The sequence below is a fragment of the Siphateles boraxobius genome, unplaced genomic scaffold (assembly GCF_051911475.1).
Source record: "Siphateles boraxobius isolate OS27281-9 unplaced genomic scaffold, OSU_SipBor_1 211, whole genome shotgun sequence".
NCBI classification, from domain to species: Eukaryota; Metazoa; Chordata; class Actinopteri; order Cypriniformes; family Leuciscidae; genus Siphateles; species Siphateles boraxobius.
Window position 1 is genome coordinate 356,732 of NW_027508824.1, and position 18,860 is coordinate 375,591.

Sequence of the window (18,860 nt, forward strand, 5' to 3'; positions counted from 1 at the left end):
AGCCAAGCAACCATAAGAAAAATACTAGTGTAATCAAGATTTGAACTGAAGGGGAAATAGAAGGAATAACAGCAAAATAAGCCAAAAAGGAAAAAATTATGCAATAGGGAAAAAAAACATGCGGTCTAAGAAAAATACACTAGATTTTTAGCTTGTTTTCCTCAATCTACCCCAGTCAGCAAAACTGTCAAGGTTTGTCATTTTAATCTGGTATCAACGTCCACTGTTTACAGTTACTATAACTACTGAAGTACAGTTGAAACTGCATGGTGTGCACAAGTCTGCACATGTATATCCTCATTGCTTGCTTTAACCAGATTAAAGATTTGATCAAGGTAAGTTGTAGTTTTATCGACGTTAAATCGCACAGATTATGTGTTTCAGTTATTTGTTTACATGGAGTTGAATTAAGTTGTTCAGGGCATGACATTTTAAGATTTATTAGGATTATATTGATTTTGTTTTAGTTTGCTTGATTTGTTTATCTGAAACTAATGCTATATTGATTTCATAACAACGATCAAACATCTTTCCCCAAAGTTCTACAGTCAAATTTGAGGGCAATGTCTGCAGAAATTCCCCAAAACCGAACTGTGGTAGAAACAAGTTTAAGCCCAAAGACAGACAGTTTGGGGTCTCAGTCTGTCGGCTCTGTTGTCCAGCATCATGAAGAAAACCAGTCGATCTGCCAACGACCTCCAACCAGTGAATCTGACCACAGTTTTCCATCTGAGTCTGTGAGTCGGGAGGCGTTTGTGGAACAGCGGAAATCTGAAATACGCAGAGCCGTCTGCCAACCCGCCCAACATATAATGTCTCAAAGATCCCCTCCGGAGGTCAGTCTCTTTTGGTATTTACATTTTTATTAATCTGTATTGTTTAATAATGAGTTAGTGGACATGGTGAATGCTGAATGTGGCCTTTAGAATCACAGTCAATAATGTGCAAGTTGGAATTTCCAGTTGTGTAAGATGTATAAGATGAATGTTTCTGCAGAAATCTATTGTCTTAGCTAAAACTACCTTTAGATGGCATATAAATAAAGAAATCGCACAGAAAAGATGTTCTGATATTAAAGCGCCCTGACTTTCACTCTGAAAAACATGTTACACATGATATTTGCATTTTGAATAGATGTTACAGTGCATTTTGCATGAATTTTATTTTAAAAAATTGTAAATCGTTACATAAAATCACAAATATTTTTATTCAATCCGTATTCTTTTGGTTTCAAACTATCTTTGGTTACACTTTATTTCGATGGTCCACTTTAGACAACTGAGTAACTTTGCAATGTCAACTCATTCTCATTAGAGTATTAGTAGACTGTTAGGTAAGGTTTAGTGGAGTAAGTTGACATTAACTTGCAAAGTTACTTTTAGTCAGTAGAACGTCTGTTAGAGGAGCATCAAAATAAAGTGTTAGTAGATATTATTATTAGTTTATGAGTGAAATAATGTCTTTGGTAAACATAACTTGCCGATACTTTAACGTTTTTGTTAAACTGCACACACTCACATCCCAAACATTCTTATTGGAAACAAACAACGGGACTTGATTTTCTCTGTGGGGAATTGATTGGATGATTGGATGTTCGTGGTTTGCTATTGGTGGATCTGATGTGAGTGACAGGTTGTCCCGCCTCACGTCAGTAAAAGAGATGTCGCTGCTTTATTTTGTTTAAAGATTATGAGGGCACATTAATTAAAATAAAAAATGAAAAAATAAAAAGTGATATGCATGGATGAATCATTTATAATAAATATTCCGTTAAGAATAGGAATTGTCCAATTTTTTATTTCAGTGATTAACTGTGATTATCTAAATAACTGTAAATTAATAAAACCCAAAGGTACAAACTCTTCTCCGTCAATGTTTGATTCTAATAATTATATATATATTTTTAAGAAGTGTGGAATGGTTACTTACTAGTGACTCTAACTTGATGCAGATTATACAGTATATAACCTTTACATTTTGAATCTCAATACAGATTTAGATTTTTATATCTCTGTCTGAACAGAATCCGGGCCGAAACGAGCTTCTCCTTCAGCGTCAGGTGACGCAGTTGCAGAGGGTTTTGCAGGAACAGAACACACTGCTCTCTCTCATCAGTCCAGGTATGACCGGAGAAACACTAATGCATTTAACGCCTGTTTATGATGGAAAAACAAATCTTTGTGAAAGTATCTTCATTCTTTAGGTTTTCATTTCTGAAATGCTGTAGTTTTCAAATTATACTTACAGGAAGCGTAATGCAAATGACATTATGTTTTTTAGGCCTGTGGCATTTGCATTACAACCTTTTTTCAGCTTTATATAGTGATGTATGCATTTGCAGTGCTGGCTTGGTGGGGATTATTGCAGGTCATTACAGAACCTTCCTTTCTCTTTCAGGGCTGATTTTATCTCCCACATTCTTAGCGCACTGGCAAGCCCAGACACCGCCGAGCGCTTCGGAAGCTCATCTCGACAACACTACTGAGAATTCAGATCCCTTCAAGAAACGCTCAACCAAACCTTCATATTCTGGCCAGGTTGAGAATAAGTCAGAAGCTCTGCTGGCAACCAATAACAGCAATGGTATCGAGAAGTCCTTTATCTTATAATACTGTTTTAATAAAAATCAGTTCAAAATACCTTACATATCAATAGCCAAAACAATAATAATACATGCAAAAAAATATATAGTAACATAGAATGCAAGTAAAACAAAAACTTGGACATTTCTTCCTCTGTGCTTGACAGAGAAAGTCTCTAGAATCATAACTTTCCAGTTAAAGAGAAACCACAACTGTCTGTAACTACAGATCATGAGTCACATTTACGAATACATCACATCAGAATGTCCAATATGTGCAAGACACGTTGTGTAAACAGGAGATAAAGCTGTTAAAAATGCTTCTGTGTGACATGCTACTTCATTTAAAACTATCTTAAATGGCATATGACTAATTATTTTGTCCTTATTATGCATACAGCTTTCATAACCTCATATTTTATTAATTGTTAAATGGTAAAATAATATGAGGACATGAGTAGAATGCATAATGAGAATGCATGGAGAATATTTGTGCATTTAAAATTGTCACACAGGACCATTTAGAATGAACTATAAAGGCAAAATGGTCATTTAAAATGTTTACAGTGCATTAGATAGAGACAATATACATTCCTTAAATTTTTGAACTAAAATCCAGACTTTGATTTTTTTGTTGTTTAAATATACATTTCAAAAATAAATAAGTCTTGGACATGATGTCATGATGTGTCAAATCAACTATTTCAAAATGTATTAAACACAATACAATTGCAAATAATTTACAAAAAAATTCCCCTAAACAGTGTTTCCAAGAATCCTCTTTTTCAGCCGGCTCCGGTTCACTCATCCGCGTTGTCGTCTGAACTTTCCGGTTGTTCCTTCTCCAGCAGAAAGGGGAGATACATTGACATGTATAACTTCTTAAATTTACTGCTGCTCAGGCAGTACAGGATTGGATCCAGCAGACAGTTCAGATAAGAGAGACAAATAAACCCATCGTACAGTTTAACGACAGCAACTTTCTCCTCTTTCATTACGAGCCCGTTCATCTTCAGCTGCACCGCTCTTGTGACGGCATACGGCAAGAAGCAGACCGCGAACACGAGAACCACAGAAGTGACGAGGAACATCGCTCTCCGGAGCTTAGTCTTGTCACCCACCGACCTCTGATTGAGTCTTTTGATAATCCGTATTGAGCAGTACACAAGAACAAAAAAAGGGATCAGAATCTGGGTAAAAAACACAATTTCCCTCAGGAGAACGACATAGTTGAATTCCTCATCATTTTCATTGCTTTTGCACCTGATAAAACTTTGCAACATGGCCGGAATAGTCAAAATTCCCAGTAGCACCCAGATGAATATAGAAATCTGAGGTGATCGTTTCAAAATCATTAGGAGTTTCCTCTTCCCTGGATGGACTACGCTAAAATATCGATAAATGGAGATGATTGTCAGGAAGGCGATGCTGGCTCCTCGGTTGAGAAACTGCAGAAAGAGCTGTACTTTGCACACTACCTTATTTACACTACATTGCTGGAAGTTATACGCCTTTACAGGCAATCCAATCAGCAACAAAATGTCAGCCAGGACCAGATTGAACAGGAAAATGTCAATGGTTTTAGATTTCCAGAACTTGAGCTTGAAGATGAAGAGATGGATGACTGAAATGTTCAGCAGGAGACCCAAGATCAACTCCAGCACAACCACAGAAGAGTAGAAAATATACAGCGCTCTGCTTTTGTCGATGTTCTCCTGACAGTTGTTGTCCGTGTCGGTTAAATTCTCCATATTTTACAGATCCCTGGTCTGAATCACTTCCTAAAGTGTGTAGAGGTTAAATGTCTGTACTCCCAAAGCAGAGCGTTTAAAGCTCCTCACACTTCAAGGAAATGCCCTTCCGCCGCCTGAGTGTGCAAGTCTCGACCTGTTGAGAAGATAAATGTCTGATGTCACGAACTGCTTTCGACAAAAGTGGAGTCATCAAAGACAACTGAAGTTTAACTCTTTTATAGAGCACTCAGTGAGCGTGTATTGATAGAGATCAAATGTCAGGAAGGTTGACACAATGGACAAAGAGCAAACAAACATTTAAAAAAAATCTGCTAAAGACACAGTCAAATCTATTTGCAAAGATCATAATAAGAACTGAGCATATTTAGGCAGGACGATAGTGGGTGTGTTGACTTCACCATGCAAGTTATAACAAATGTACATGAAAAAATTTGATGGTTATTGATATTCTGTCCTAAACACCTTGTACATTATAGGTTTATTTAGTGGCTTGTCCAGACAAGCTTGAGCAGATATGTGTGAAAGAAAGAAAAAATAGCTGAAGGGCAAGTATTGCCTTTTATAACAAAAGGACATGACCTGTTTAAAAGATTCGCCACACCTTATTATATATTTGCACAGCAAGCCGACTTTTAAGTCACTACTACTAAAAATGCAGACGTTCATTTCTAAGACTTTATATCTTGCATAATGTTGGAAAGGTGAATTGCATTACTTTTTTTCTCGAAGATCAGGTTACCTGAGTTCTTGTACACTAAACTATGCCAGGAAGTTGAGTCATAATATTACAAGAGATCTCGATTTGCATTGCAGACGTTGCACCATCAGCAGAGCTCAGATGCTTGTCTCCTGTTGAAGAAGAGTCTTCAGAACCGGCACAAGACGACTGTCCTCTAAGCCCTTTCGGACTGAGGCAAGGTCTCCCACCAAACCCAGAGGAAAGGTATTATGTGATGCAAAAATACATTTATAAACATTAAGTTATCACTCTAAATTGTGACTGGATGAGCCACTTATAACGTGTTGTCAAATGCTGGAACACGGACTTGACCTGCATTAAATATATAGTTATAAATTAATATAACTGCCTTAATTAGGCTAATTACTCGGTTGATGTTTTTTATGATTCATTTAACTGTTTATTGATATATATCATTACATTGCTATTCTTTTTTTAAATAAAAGCAATAAGCCATTCAGGCCACTTAAGAGGCTAATTGGTTTCACATATACTATTGTTCAAAAGTTTGGGATAAGATTTTTCCTAAAGAAATTTTATTCATCAAGGATGCATTAAATTGATCAAAGATGACAGTAAAGAAATGTGCATTGCTACAAACACAATGTAATTTAATTCTATTTCAATTACATAGAAGTTCGTTTGAACTTTATATTCATCAAAAAATCCTGGAAAAAATGTCATTGTTTCTTAATCAGCAACTGGTTTCATTGGTAATAAGAAATATTTCTTGAGCAGCAAATCATCATATTATATTATACTGATTTCTGAAGGATCATGTGACACTGAAGACTGAAGTAATGATGCTGAAAATTCAGCATTGAATCACAAGAATAAATTACATTTTAAAATATATTGAATTGTAATAATATTTCACAAAATTGCTGCTTTTACTGTGTTTTTGACCAAATAAATGCAGCTTGGTGAGTGTATAATAGAAGACTTTTGCTATGTGTATAGTATGAGAGTTGTACAATTAAAAAAGAAATATCATTTAAACACAGGCCTATTCGACCAGGACTGAGAGAAGAGCAAAAAACATTTGAAGAGTTTGTTGAAGAACATCTAAAAACAGACCAGGCTGTTCTCCAGCGTGAGAATCGGGTATGAGCAGCTTTTAAACTCTTAAACTCTTCTGCAGTTTAAGTGTGTTATAAGCATCATCCTTTCTGTTTTACAGGCTAGTACACAAATCAAAGGAGCAGAGAAGAGGAATTTTCTCCGTAAAGGAGAAGGAACATCTAAAATTTCGAAGGTTAAGGACTGCTCACTAAGTCCAACGAGGAGATGCTCTATTGGTTCACAAATAATGAACATGAAGCCCAGTCGGCAGTCAGTGCGACCCGCTCAAGAGACGCCTGATACCAGTCCTGCACTGACGGATGTGGGAAACCTCAGCGACCAACAATATGGCCTGGAAGACTCTCTAAAGAAGACCATTGCTCTACAAGACCATTATTTTTTATCAAACAACAAAGGGAAAGTCAAAGCTTTGACTGCTAATATTGCAAACAATACAGTCTCACTTAAAAGTAAGCACAGGGAAGGAGTTGTGAGGAATTATGGTAAAACCAGTGGAAGTAAGCGGAGGGGATCTGCTCTGACACAAATCAGGAGTGTTGGCTTTAAAAAAGTTAATGACCACATTGTCAAAGTCCATGAGAAAAACTGGCTTACCAAAAACTACAGTCAAAGTGGGCACACCGATGAGACGTCTAAAGAAGTCGATTTAATCGATGAGGTGATGGAGTCACTGGCTCTTAGTGAATCTAACGACAGCACAAGCAGCGAAGACCGACCCAACTCTCAGCCTCACAGTCCGATTCCTCGTTATCTTTCAAGGCATACGGATCACAAAGATCAGAGTCTGGATCTGTCGGATGGAGACTATGCTAGTGATGCCCCGAGTGAGACTCAATTCAATGAAGAACATCGCAGTTCAACTCCTACGTCTAGTTCTTCGAGCTTCAGCAGTGATTCTGAACTCAAGAGCTTAGAGGGGTCGATGGCTAACGGCTCCGAGAAAACCAACAGTGATTTTAGACCATCTTCTGTTCCTGACACTCTCACAAACACATTTCCAAAAGTCAAGGTTACTCCAGAAGACGTCACACGTGGCATGGAGAAAGAGAAACCACATACTTCAATCAGGTTTTGTAGAAAGATTATGACTTGAAGAGATGCCCTGAAACCTAAGTCAAATCACCATCATTTATACAGCACTTTTTACAATATAGATCGTTTCAAAGCAGCTTTACAGTGATAATAGGAAATTAATGCAACAAAGATTGTTTTGGCAGTACAGCAGCTCTAGAAGAAAGTCATTGTCTAGCTAAAGTACCCAGACAGCAACATAGTGTCGGCCCAGATCCGGCCCACATCTGGTACGTGTGACGTGGGCCGGATCTGACACTATTTTGCTGTCTGAGTATGTTTTTGACTCATTCATTTCCATTATAAACATAATTAGTTACTTACTTAGGGGCCGCTTACACAACATAGTTTTCAACTGAAAACATTTTCTATAACAAGTTTCCATAATTTTTATATCTCTGATTGAACATATTCCTGAATTTGACTAGGTCTGAGATGGAAGAGCATGGTTTCAAAGGTGTCTGCAGACCTTTGCTCAAGCTTACGAAAGAACCTCATGAACCTCAGGTAGAAACAAGACATTTTAGATTTTTTAAAGTTTCCTCCTTTTTCACATCACATCTCCATGTGTGACCTTGTGAAGAACCACCACTTTACTTCTTATACACTATTAAAATACAAGTTACAAAAGGGGGGGTTTCACAGCGATTTCATAGAATGAAATTTCTATTCATGTAATTCTTCATGACGATTCAACGATTTCTTCATGTAACTATTAATGCCAAACAAGAACTTATTTTTAAGGATCCTTACAAGGTTTCAATAGCAATATTTATTCAGAAAGTACTTCATATGATGTGCCTTTGCTGTAGGATCTGAGACAGCAGATCTCGTCTCTGAAGCAGCAGTTGATGGAGAGAGAAAGTCACTGGTCCCAGTCCCACAGTTTCCTCCAGAGCCGCGTGGAAGCCCTCGTCCGGGAGAACCAGGAGCTTCTCAGCAGGTTTAATGTGGACACGAGTATTCCTCAGAGCGCTGGTTCTCCTCATGCTGGATCATACAGCACAGTGAGAGTAAATTCAATCCTTATTCAATAGTGATCCACGGGTTAAATATTTAGATTTAACTATATTTTTATACACATTTATAAAAGCTACTTAAAAGATTAGTTCACTTTTTAAAAAACTTTTGCTGATAAGTTACTCACCCCCATGTCATCCAAGATGTCCATGTCTTTCTTTCTTCAGTCGAAAAGAAATTAAGGTTTTTGATGAAAACATTCTAGGATTTTTCTCCATATAATGGACTTCAATGGCTACCAAACGGTCCAAGGTCCAAATGACAGTTTCAGTGCAGCTTCAAATCTTTTTTCGAGTCATTTCATTCATTCAACGAACAAAATGAACGAAATGACTCGAAAAAAGATTTGTTAATTTTGATGAACGAGTTCGAACAGGATCACGAATGTGCATCACAGAACAGAGCAAGGCGAGCATTTGTGCTTATAAAACTTAAAGTTTTTTATTTATTTTTGAAATGACCGATGGTTTCGCAAGATAAGACCCTTATTCATCGTCTGGTGTCGTTTAAAGCCGTTTGAAGCTGCACTGAAACTGTCATGTGGACCTTGGACCGTTTGGTACCCAGTGAAGTCCATTATATGGAGAAAAATCCTAGAATGTTTTCATCAAAAACCTTAATTTCTTTTCGACCGAAGAAAGAAAGACATGGACATCTTGCATGACATGGGGGTGAGTAAATTATCAGCAAAAGTTTTTTTAAAAAGTGAACTAATCCTTTAAAGGCCGTGGGTTAATTTTTCAACGAATTTGTGCAATTTGCTCATTGGTAATAAAAATTTAAACTGTTATCCATTGTATTTTATGTTGTTGGGTATCACAAAACGGAATATAATACGAAAAAGAAGGTTCTATCTTACAGCAGTTTGCAACGATTCTCCTTTCCCCCACAATGCATTGCATTACGTCACCTTGGGGAGAGAATATACCAAAGCCGCATTGAGAGTGACTAGAGAGACGAGTAGTAGACGAGAGTATTCAGATAGCGCAGATTATAGATACATAGATATAGATAGACTAGATATATAGATAGACAGAAAGATATATAGACATAGATAGATAGGCTAGTATATGCGGCAACTGCACATCCAATGGCGCGGGCGCCTCTGACATACGACTAACTCTACGTTGTAAATCTACCTACTATATGTTTCTTTCTATCTATTTATCTATCTAGAGATAAATAGAGATAAACGCTTAGAAACACCCATATAGCTAGCATGATGCCTTCTATTACTAGATGACAAAGACAAAGTTTACCAGTACTAACGTTACGACACTATGACAAAGGTTACCGGTACTTATCTGAACTAACGTCATGATCACTGCCACTAGATATAAAGAAAACGTTGATTTTTCACTCGGTGCTATTCAATGACATTAAAACAATATGTGTGGTTATTGTGCGCTGCTGCTCGTAGACTAGCTCCAGCGCTCATTACTGCGCTGCTAAATGATAGCAACTCACCAGGACACTTCACCAACTCTCCACTCATTCTCCTCGGACCATGCATTTAATTGGCTTTGACGGCTATCAGTTCTTGGCAATTCCTCATTTGCCCTCTCACGTCTGGCAGGTTCGAGATTATACGGCTGCGGGCCATCATACATGTTGGCTCTTGCCACCTCTTCCTCATCCCAGTCAGTCGCCATCGTTCTAACACTAGGCTGAGGCAACCTTTCCTCCACTTCTCCCCAACGTGACGTCTTCACCGAATTGCGTAAAAAAAAAAAGTTAATACCTAAAACGTTAAAAAAATGGTCTTTAAGACCATTTTTGAGACATTTTAAAAATGATGTACATATCTTGAGTGATTTATGTACCCATTAATCTACAGTGGTGGTTAACCTGCAACATGACCTTTAAATGTCCTTATTTAACTAAGGCCAAATCCTGGCTTAATCTAAGTTTGTTTTCAGAGAAATCTAACTACATTTAAAGAGGTTTATACAATATTTCCCAATATTGTACACTTTCCCTTAGAACTTTATTTTTATTTATTGAAATACAATTTAAATAACTTTATTTATTTATTAATTAAAGTAAATATAGATGTCAAGTCTCCTATAGTTAGCCTTAGTAGCCTACATTTGGCAATTTTGCTCAAAGGAAGTTTCTTATTTTACGAATATTTAGATATTCTATATGGAAAGCAGGACTAAATGAAAATGATCTTTTTGAATGAACATGCGGTTGATTACACTGATTACACATTCTACTAACTATAATTAACTTTGCAACTAAATGTCAACTAACTCATTCATTTGCAACTAGAGTACATGTCAACTAACTTTCATTATTAGACTCAGGTTAGATTTAGTATAATATGTTGTTGCAAAGTTACTTATAGTCAGTAGAATGCTGATGGGGACCATCAATTAAAGTCTTGCAATTATTAAGCAGACAACTAATAATCTACTAATACTGTAACGACTGCTAGTTGACATGTTCTGTAGTTGCAAAGTTACTTAGAAGAATGTTTAAAGTGGTCTATCGAAATAAAGTGTTACCGAACAGGCTCTGGAAAAACATTTTATTATTTAAAATGTTATCTCATATACCTAAATAGTTAAACATGGAGGGCAATATTTCTCAGCAGGTTATGATTTTACTCAGAACAAAAACAAATATCTTTGTTTATATATGCCTCAATGAATAACATATATGTTGTGCTTCAGTTTGAGAAAAGCAGAGAGGAACCACAGAAGACTCCTCATGTTCGGAGCGCAACTCCAGCCTTTCACAAACACACCATCAATAGCACACAACAGAGCGATGTTAGTATGCTAACATTATTAATGTGCATGGTCTTGCTATAAAATATGAATTATAAAATATATAGTAAATATTTCCTTTTTTATTTTTAGTCCTTTGCTGTAAGGACCCATACAACTAGTTCAGCTTAACTCAATTGCTATAAAGCCGTTGATGTGTGTAATGTGTTCTCAAGTGCCCGTTAATCTCTTCAGAAATAATTCATGGTGCTCTCGAAGCCCAGTGACAGATAATTGACTCGGCTCTTTATATATAATTCATGCTTGTGCAATGCATCTACACAACTCCATTTCATACAGTGTAAGTGTTAAATCCTGATTTTATTTTGTAATTGTTTGCCATGTTCATAATTTATGAACACAAAGAGCTAATGGAACACAGAGAATAAATGCAGAATCACTTGCACATAATATATTTATTCAATCACTCTGCATGTTATTTTGACATGCATGCATAAGCGTACAGCTCATATTTGTTTGATTTATGTAAATTAATAAATCAGTTTCCTTTTCTTTTTTGATATTTAATGGATAACAGAACAAAAATACTGATATTTAGTACATTTAGTACATTGTTGCATTCTTGCTTCTTGTTCTTTGATGCAGGCAAACGGACGCTCTCGTACCAAAGCTAACAGGATACCAGAACGCTCAGCCGACTCTTTGAGTACGTTTGTGTGTGCTTCATCTCTTATGAACTAAAATACAAGTTGTCATCACTGAATCTAAGCCTACTGTGTTCAACTTGCTATATCTTGTGTGTTATGTTTTTCAAAAGGAAAGAATTCTGCATTTTCCACTGTCAGCCCACAGAACAATGCCTCGAGTGGCGTAAAGGTATTTACTTTTCTCTTAAAGGCACAGTTCACCCGATGCAACATCAGCACTCTCAGAGCACGAGGAATGACACACACTTGCACAGTTCACTCTCAGTGACAGCTTTGTACCTTTTTTCTGAATGTTTATCCCATGTATGTCTCATCATGACAGTATAGACTCTGACCCAGTTTCTATTATGAAATGTGTAATGCATCATAGTATCATAATGACACTTTTGTTCACATGGAAGTTTGTTTTATCATCAGACTGACTGCAATGATGCACACATGGCATCCCAGGCCAGAAAAGACAAAATACGTGAGGAAACACACTATCCAGATGGACGAGTAAGGAGGATGTTTTGCAATTAGAAATTTGTATTACGCACATCTTCCAACCCTTTTTCAAAATGTTCTACTTTCTCTTATAGGTAGAACGTCTTTTTTTGAACGGATGTCGTGTGATCACATTTCGCAACGGAACAAAGAAAGCGATTGGTGTTGATAAGTCGGTCACTGTTACCTTCTTCAATGGAGATGTTAAACGCACAATGGCTGACGGGACTGTGGTGTGTATCACGAGGCCCTTAGAGAATTTCAAGTCTGCTCCCACATTTACTGCTGCTGTATTGCAACATTTCAAAATGTGCTAAATATTTTGTGGTCATTCACCAGAGTACTTACAAGTTCCTACAGGCTTAAGCTTTCGATTTTTGTGTCCCGCCGTAATTCACCACGCCTTTTGTCTTTGTTCCTGAATTTGTATTTTTCAGATAAATCTTCAGTTCAGGGTTTTTACAGGTTTCAAAATGTCACTTGTTTTTATTTTTATTTCATTTTGTATTTTGGCTTCTAGATTTAGTATGGTTTCCTTTAGTTTTAAAAACCTTTTTGTTCATGCTTCAAATGCACAATATCCCTGCAGTCTTTTGTTCATTTTCAAATTATTGTTTGGTTTTGCCATTTAAGTTAACAATTTTATTTCTTTATGTCTAGATATACTTCTATTGTGACGCTCAAACAACACACTCAACCTATCCATCTGGTTTGGAGGTTGTACAGTTTCCGAACAACCAAAGAGGTTAGAAAAAACATGTTCTTTTGTGGACATACATTATTAAAAAATAATAATAACAACAACAAAAAAATCGAAGTTGTAAAAAAGACTATTACATTACTATTTCCATCTTTCTACTTCAACATTTCATGTTTAATTCAATGTGTTAATGCCAATCCACACTGCACTGAGCGACAGACGCTTGGCTGGGTTTTGTCTGATCAGTTTGTTACACGTTCCCATGTTCAGTCAGCTTTTGTCAGGTCGTGTCTGAGAAATGACGCACTGTAATCTGGTGATTGTTGGCATTGGTCTTTGTCTGTCAGTGCTGTGTGACGCTAGTGAAAAAAAACCTATACCAAAATGTATTTAAAATACATTTATTTCATATTAGGTATACTACAAAACCATTAACATACTTACTGATATATTGCTTAATCATATTACTTATATGTCAATTTATTACTGAGACTTACAGATGTCAATATTATATTTAAAACTTTATTTGGAGTACTTCTTTATTGCAACAAAGCACATTTCTCAATATTAAGCCTAAAATGTGTTTTATTATCACTATTAGTAAGGATAGCATGATCTCAGTATAATATCAGTTTTTAAATGCAAGATATTTCAAGTGTACCAGTCATATAAGTATGTCTTTAGTTGGACTTCAACACTATTTCCGGATAACTACAGTACATTAAGTACAGAATTAGTTTCCAATTTAGTATCCAATTTAGCAGACTTTAAGTAAATACATTTAGTATAGTAAATGCACAATTGCAAGGTATTAAGTACATAAATATGTACATCTATTTGTAGTATATTTAGCTTAAAATAAATGTATTTCAAAAACATTCAAAAACACAGGAATTAGCCTTTACTTGCAGTTTCTTTGTAATTAGTTGTAAAATTTAGGCTAGTGAAAGTATTTCAAAATCTCAGTGTAATTTGAATTTGGGATTTTAAATGTCTGTTTAAATGTAACATTTCCCTAGAAAAACACCATCCTGACGGCACAAGGGAAATATCCTTCCCGGATGGCACCGTCAAGATTCTCCACTCCGATGGCCGACAGGAAAGCATTTTTCCAGATGGAACTATCGTCAAGATATCACAGTAAGATTAATGTCTGCCTTTCCTGTTTGTTTCCTCCTTTTTTATTTCCTCCCTCACACACTGCTTCCACAGACATGGTGAAAAGATGGTGGAGTTTACTAACGGGCAGAGAGAGATCCATACTTCCCAGTACAAGAGGAGGATGTTCCCGGACGGGACCGTTAAAACTCTCTATCGGGACGGGACACAAGAGACATCTGGACGGGTTCACATTAAGAACAATGAACGTGACCTTATAATGGACAAAAAGTGAACTTCTAAAAACTATTTTCATTTTATTTATTTGTTGTTTTTATGTAAATCATCTAAACTCTTTGATCTAAACATATCAATAAACTGTAAATGACAATCGAGTGAACTAAGCCTGCCTATTATTTTGCACATGCGTTGTGTTGCTAGAGCTTCTCTCAGCACGAACATCTGATACTGTATTTTAGGTGAAGACCCTCTGACCGGCGTGACATTATATTAACAACTCTCTGCTTTCACTAGAGGAACATTCCTAAAATAGTAAGGAAGAGCTTGAATAAATATCTTTATATATAAGCATTACATCTGAGGATGTGTTTTCTTTGTTTTGTCTAATCGTAGTATGTACACTACTTTTCAATAGTCTGGGTCAGGAAAATGATACATTTCATTTTTAAAAATATATTAAAATAGAACATTTTTAATAATATAAGTGTGTTTTACTGTGTTTTTGCATAACTAAATGCAGCTTTGCTGAGCATAAAAGAAAAAAATACATAAAAAAATTACACAAGTGAGTTTAATTGTCACATAACAATTGCTAACATGTATAAGGCACAAATAAAATTCTGTCTAAATTAGTAAAAAAAAAACTTAAACTATTTTACTTAGTTTCTGAATCTGAGGAGTAGCATTCGCTGAGAAGAGGAGGATCTTTTGGCCCCCAAAGCAGAAACTCAGATCTGTCCCTGACAGCATTACAGCTCCGACTGCTGTCCGCATTTCTCCTCTTCTTTTCGTTAAAGGAAGATCCCAGTCTGTCTGTGAGTTTACGGACCTCATTCACAATAGCCTTCACATCCACTTGGTCCTGAGAGGCTTTCCACGTCGCCTCATTAAAGGGAAACGTCAGTATGAAGTCTCCAACACGACGAGGAGGGATGTCTCTATCCTGAGTCCTGCGGTTCCATGGGACACTTGGCGTTTTGAGTTTATGCATGTGAAGAGAAGGCAATTTGAACATGGAAGATGGTGTATTTCTGTAAGACTGCCTCGTACTGTTAAGCGTTGTGAGTTTTAGGTCATCAGATTCCACCTCAACGTTCTTCTGTGGAGCCTTTGCATGTCCACTGGACATTGTGGATTTTGAACTGGGGTGAACGGGGCGAGAAGCAAACCTGCTGTTAGTTCTAGCACAATCATTCACAGAACACAACACAGTGTCTGGAGAACTTGAAGAGCTTGAGATGGACTGATTCAAGCTTCTCTTGCCTGAAGTTTTGGGTAGCAGAGGAATTTTTGGCTGTAATCTTGTACATCTCTTTCTGAGGTCTTCCTTCTGTCTGAAACCATCCATCATCCTGTAATTCATCAGGTCGATTATATCATTGATCAGCCCTTTCTTGACAGCTACGTCAGCAGGGCAGTCTAATGAAAGTGCCGGGCTGTGGTTGACTTCCAGAAGCCACGGTTTGTAGCTGGAGTCAATGAGGATGTCAAACCCTAACAGTTCCAGACAATTGGGGTTGGAGGGAATGCAAGGAACGGCTGCGAGCAGAGTCAACGTGATGATATTGCTGATCCTGTGCCAAAGGAGAAGTTCGTTTACTTCTTGTTTGCGAAGAAAGCTGCGGAATTTGCTCATGGTCCACTTGCATCCGCGGCCAACTCGCTCTTTGTCCATGGCGTAGCCCAATCCGAACTTATTGATGCTGGTGTTCGTCAGGTGAGAGTATAGGTTGTCTAAAGAAGCAAGCGTGTACTTTTCTGTCGCGAAACGCACTAGGCCTTCCTGGTGCATGTAAACTACAAGAGGACAGAAGCTCTTTACGCAAACGTAAATGCGCAGATCAAACTTATATCCTGAAATGAGGAGCGGGTTGCTGATGTATCGTTGTATGATTACTGAAGAGTCGTAGACCAAGTCCTTGATATCTTTAAACAGAAATATACCTCTTCCTCTCGACAGGTGAACAGGCTTACAAATCCAGTAGCAAGACTTCCCTCCATCAGTGGTGCGATTCTTAGTATACACCCCTAGAAACTTTGTGTATTCGTTTGGCAATATGAAACCAGCAGGGCTGAAGTCATACAAGGCTGCGCCGAAAGCGCTCTTCATTCTTCTCAAATGTCGCGCTAGATAGTCCTTGCGTGTAATGTGGCTCATTTTGAGATGGTGGTTCAGTCTCTGCCAGGGCAGGATGTTTTTGTAGTCTGAGTTTCGAAAGCCAGAGGATCTCCAGTAGAGGTTCCAGTCTCCTTCGTCCCGCTCGTCTTCATCATACTCGTCCCAGCCTCGCTCCAGCAGAACCTCACGCACCGCCAGCGGAGATCCTCCATGCAGTCGGAACACCAGCGGAGCAAAGCCACGCTCCTTCTCGGCCATCGAGGAGATCCCAGAAGCTCACACCATTCTCTGAACTATGGGAAATAGCAGAAATCACATTTAATTATACACTGGATAGTCATTTGGACAGTAATGTAAACAACCTCTTAATTACAAGTCACGTGACTCTTACAAATGCAGGCCATGATATATTATTATAATATTATGATGTGATTAATTATATCTAACATAAAAGTTTGTGTATATCTAATATGTGTATATACTGTATATATATATATATATATATTTATATATATTCACACACACACACACACACACACATATATATATATATATAGACAGACAGGCACACATTATATAAAAAAACTTTTATGTTAGATGTGATTAATCATGATTAATTGATTTGACAGCAGAGCACTAATATATAGGCTACTTGTATATATATAAAACTCTTATGCTCACCAAGGCTGTATTTATTTGATCCAAAATACATCAAAAACCTTAATATTGTGAAATATTATTACAATTTAAAATAACTGTTTTCTTTTCTATTTGAATATATTTTAAAATGCAATTTATTCCTGTTGGCAAAGCTGAATTTTAAGCATCATTACAATTGAAGTCTTTTGCAACATTATAAATGTTTTTTTTTTACTGTCACTTTTGATCAATTTAAAGCATCTTTGCTGAATAATAGCATTAATTTTGAACAATTGAACGGTCGTGAATAATGTTTAAAAAGCTTTCTTTTTCAGATAAATGCTGTTCTTTTGAACTTTCTATTGGGTAGAGTTAGTGTAAGGGGATAGAATATAGCTACTGTTGTAACGTTACAGTATAAAAATGCTTATTTCTATGGAAAGTCGCCATAAAACTTGAAAACACAGTGTGTGTGTGTGTGTGTGTGTGTGTGTGTGTGTGTGTGTGTGTGTGTGTGTGTGTGTGTGTGTGTGTGTGTGTGTGTGTGTGTGTGTGTACAAAATTCCTGATTAATAGTCAAATGCGGGTGGCTTCATCTAGTAGTGGTAGTCAGGATAATGCATAAAGTACGTGACAAAATTAATAGAAATGCGACTGATTAATACGTTACTAAAAACAAAACCAGTGTCAAAATAAACAAAGCACACTCTTGTATTGCCAGCATCTTTTTTTTTTAAACTTCATATAATTGACCGCAGTTTTATTTTTCACCGTGTGTAGAGTATATAAATCCCTCTTACCTGTCCGAGCTGTTGTCCCGGAGATCTCTACACACAGAGCTGTCACACAGGTTGTGTAGTTGTGGCTTGTGTGTGTCCTCTCTGGTCATCTTTCGTTGCTAGGAAACGTTTGAATGAAAGCGCGCGCGTGATGCTGACATGTGAGTGTTGTGTTGCGCGGTCAGCGCGGGTGACGTCAGCACGCGTGAATCAGCGATATCAACACATTTCCCAAACTTGGTTTAACAGGGATATCAATCATCTTATCAATATGTTTGATAATTATGGAAATACTTTAACATACGAACTTTTTATGCGAATCCATAGTTTTCCTGTGCAATTAATTCTGTCATTAAAGCTATTTCCCCTACTCTGAATCATCAAAAGTCATATTCAATTTAAATCCACATTAATGATAAATCCAAAATTAATTTTAAACGGCATTAAATTGATTGAGAAAAAAATGCAATAATAAACATATTTGTAGGCTACAATATTTCAAATACAAAATAAAATAGCACCTAGAGGAATTTTTTTTTGTAACTCTATTATTGATAATATTAATTGGAAGACTGCTTGGTTAATCCCCTTTAAATATTGCATTAATAATAAAACCGAAGAAATACATTTTAAAATTTTGCATACCATGTATCCTGTTAAATCATTAATTGCAAGATACTCTGATATTGACGATTTATGTTCCTTTTGTAAAAGTGGGAAAGAGGTGTTGATGCATTTGTTTTTTGAATGCAAAATTATCCAAAATTTCTGGAAGTAATTGGCAGAATTTATCTTTAATTTAGTAAAAATTAAATACTATTTTACTTTAAAGGATATTGATGTGTATTATGAAAACAATGTTAACAAAGGTATTGAATACATTGTTCATTTTTATTTATAATGTTGGCAAAATCTTATATCCATGAGCAAAAATATTTAAATTCATCCCTAATATTTAAGATGTTTAAATTAGAATTTGATTGCTTCATATCTTCTCTGAAATTGTTAAAAAAACCAAAAGTCATTAACGTGTGTAAAATATTTTGATATCATTTCTGGTTCCCCTGCTACAATTAATGTTCCTCCTAGTTTTGTAATATTGTACATGC

The 18,860-nt window shown here is 36.6% G+C and overlaps 3 protein-coding genes across 3 annotated transcripts; 1 reads left to right on the forward strand and 2 right to left on the reverse strand.

Moving 5' to 3' along the window:
• The first annotated feature begins 2,019 nt into the window (after nt 1–2,019).
• LOC143746158 (centrosomal P4.1-associated protein-like) lies at nt 2,020–14,374 on the forward strand. Its single transcript, XM_077237921.1, has 15 exons — nt 2,020–2,120; nt 2,398–2,583; nt 5,149–5,278; nt 6,079–6,178; nt 6,255–7,225; nt 7,657–7,735; nt 8,041–8,235; nt 10,927–11,025; nt 11,629–11,689; nt 11,801–11,859; nt 12,108–12,188; nt 12,272–12,409; nt 12,837–12,921; nt 13,896–14,016; nt 14,089–14,374. The coding sequence occupies exons 5-15, from the start codon at nt 6,384–6,386 to the stop codon at nt 14,267–14,269; spliced, it is 1,941 nt and encodes a 646-aa protein (XP_077094036.1). The 5' UTR covers nt 2,020–2,120; nt 2,398–2,583; nt 5,149–5,278; nt 6,079–6,178; nt 6,255–6,383; the 3' UTR covers nt 14,270–14,374.
• On the reverse strand, nt 2,598–4,710 carry LOC143746159 (12-(S)-hydroxy-5,8,10,14-eicosatetraenoic acid receptor-like). The gene has a single exon (XM_077237922.1). The coding sequence runs from the start codon at nt 4,330–4,332 to the stop codon at nt 3,382–3,384; it is 951 nt and encodes a 316-aa protein (XP_077094037.1). The 5' UTR covers nt 4,333–4,710; the 3' UTR covers nt 2,598–3,381.
• A 495-nt stretch (nt 14,375–14,869) lies between the features above and the next one.
• Nucleotides 14,870–16,605, reverse strand: LOC143746160 (putative tubulin polyglutamylase TTLL2). The gene has a single exon (XM_077237923.1). The coding sequence runs from the start codon at nt 16,589–16,591 to the stop codon at nt 14,870–14,872; it is 1,722 nt and encodes a 573-aa protein (XP_077094038.1). The 5' UTR covers nt 16,592–16,605.
• Nucleotides 16,606–18,860: the final 2,255 nt, after the last annotated feature.

Excerpts from the sequence above, each read along its gene's own strand:
- LOC143746159 (XM_077237922.1), bottom strand. The coding sequence starts at position 4,332 with ATGGAGAATTTAACCGACACGGACAACAACTGTCAGGAGAACATCGAC.
- LOC143746158 (XM_077237921.1), top strand. The coding sequence starts at position 6,384 with ATGAACATGAAGCCCAGTCGGCAGTCAGTGCGACCCGCTCAAGAGACG. Across the intron at positions 7,736-8,040 it reads AAGAACCTCATGAACCTCAG|GATCTGAGACAGCAGATCTC; the intron begins GTAGAAACAAGA and ends CCTTTGCTGTAG. Across the intron at positions 8,236-10,926 it reads ATGCTGGATCATACAGCACA|TTTGAGAAAAGCAGAGAGGA; the intron begins GTGAGAGTAAAT and ends GTTGTGCTTCAG.
- LOC143746160 (XM_077237923.1), bottom strand. The coding sequence starts at position 16,591 with ATGGCCGAGAAGGAGCGTGGCTTTGCTCCGCTGGTGTTCCGACTGCAT.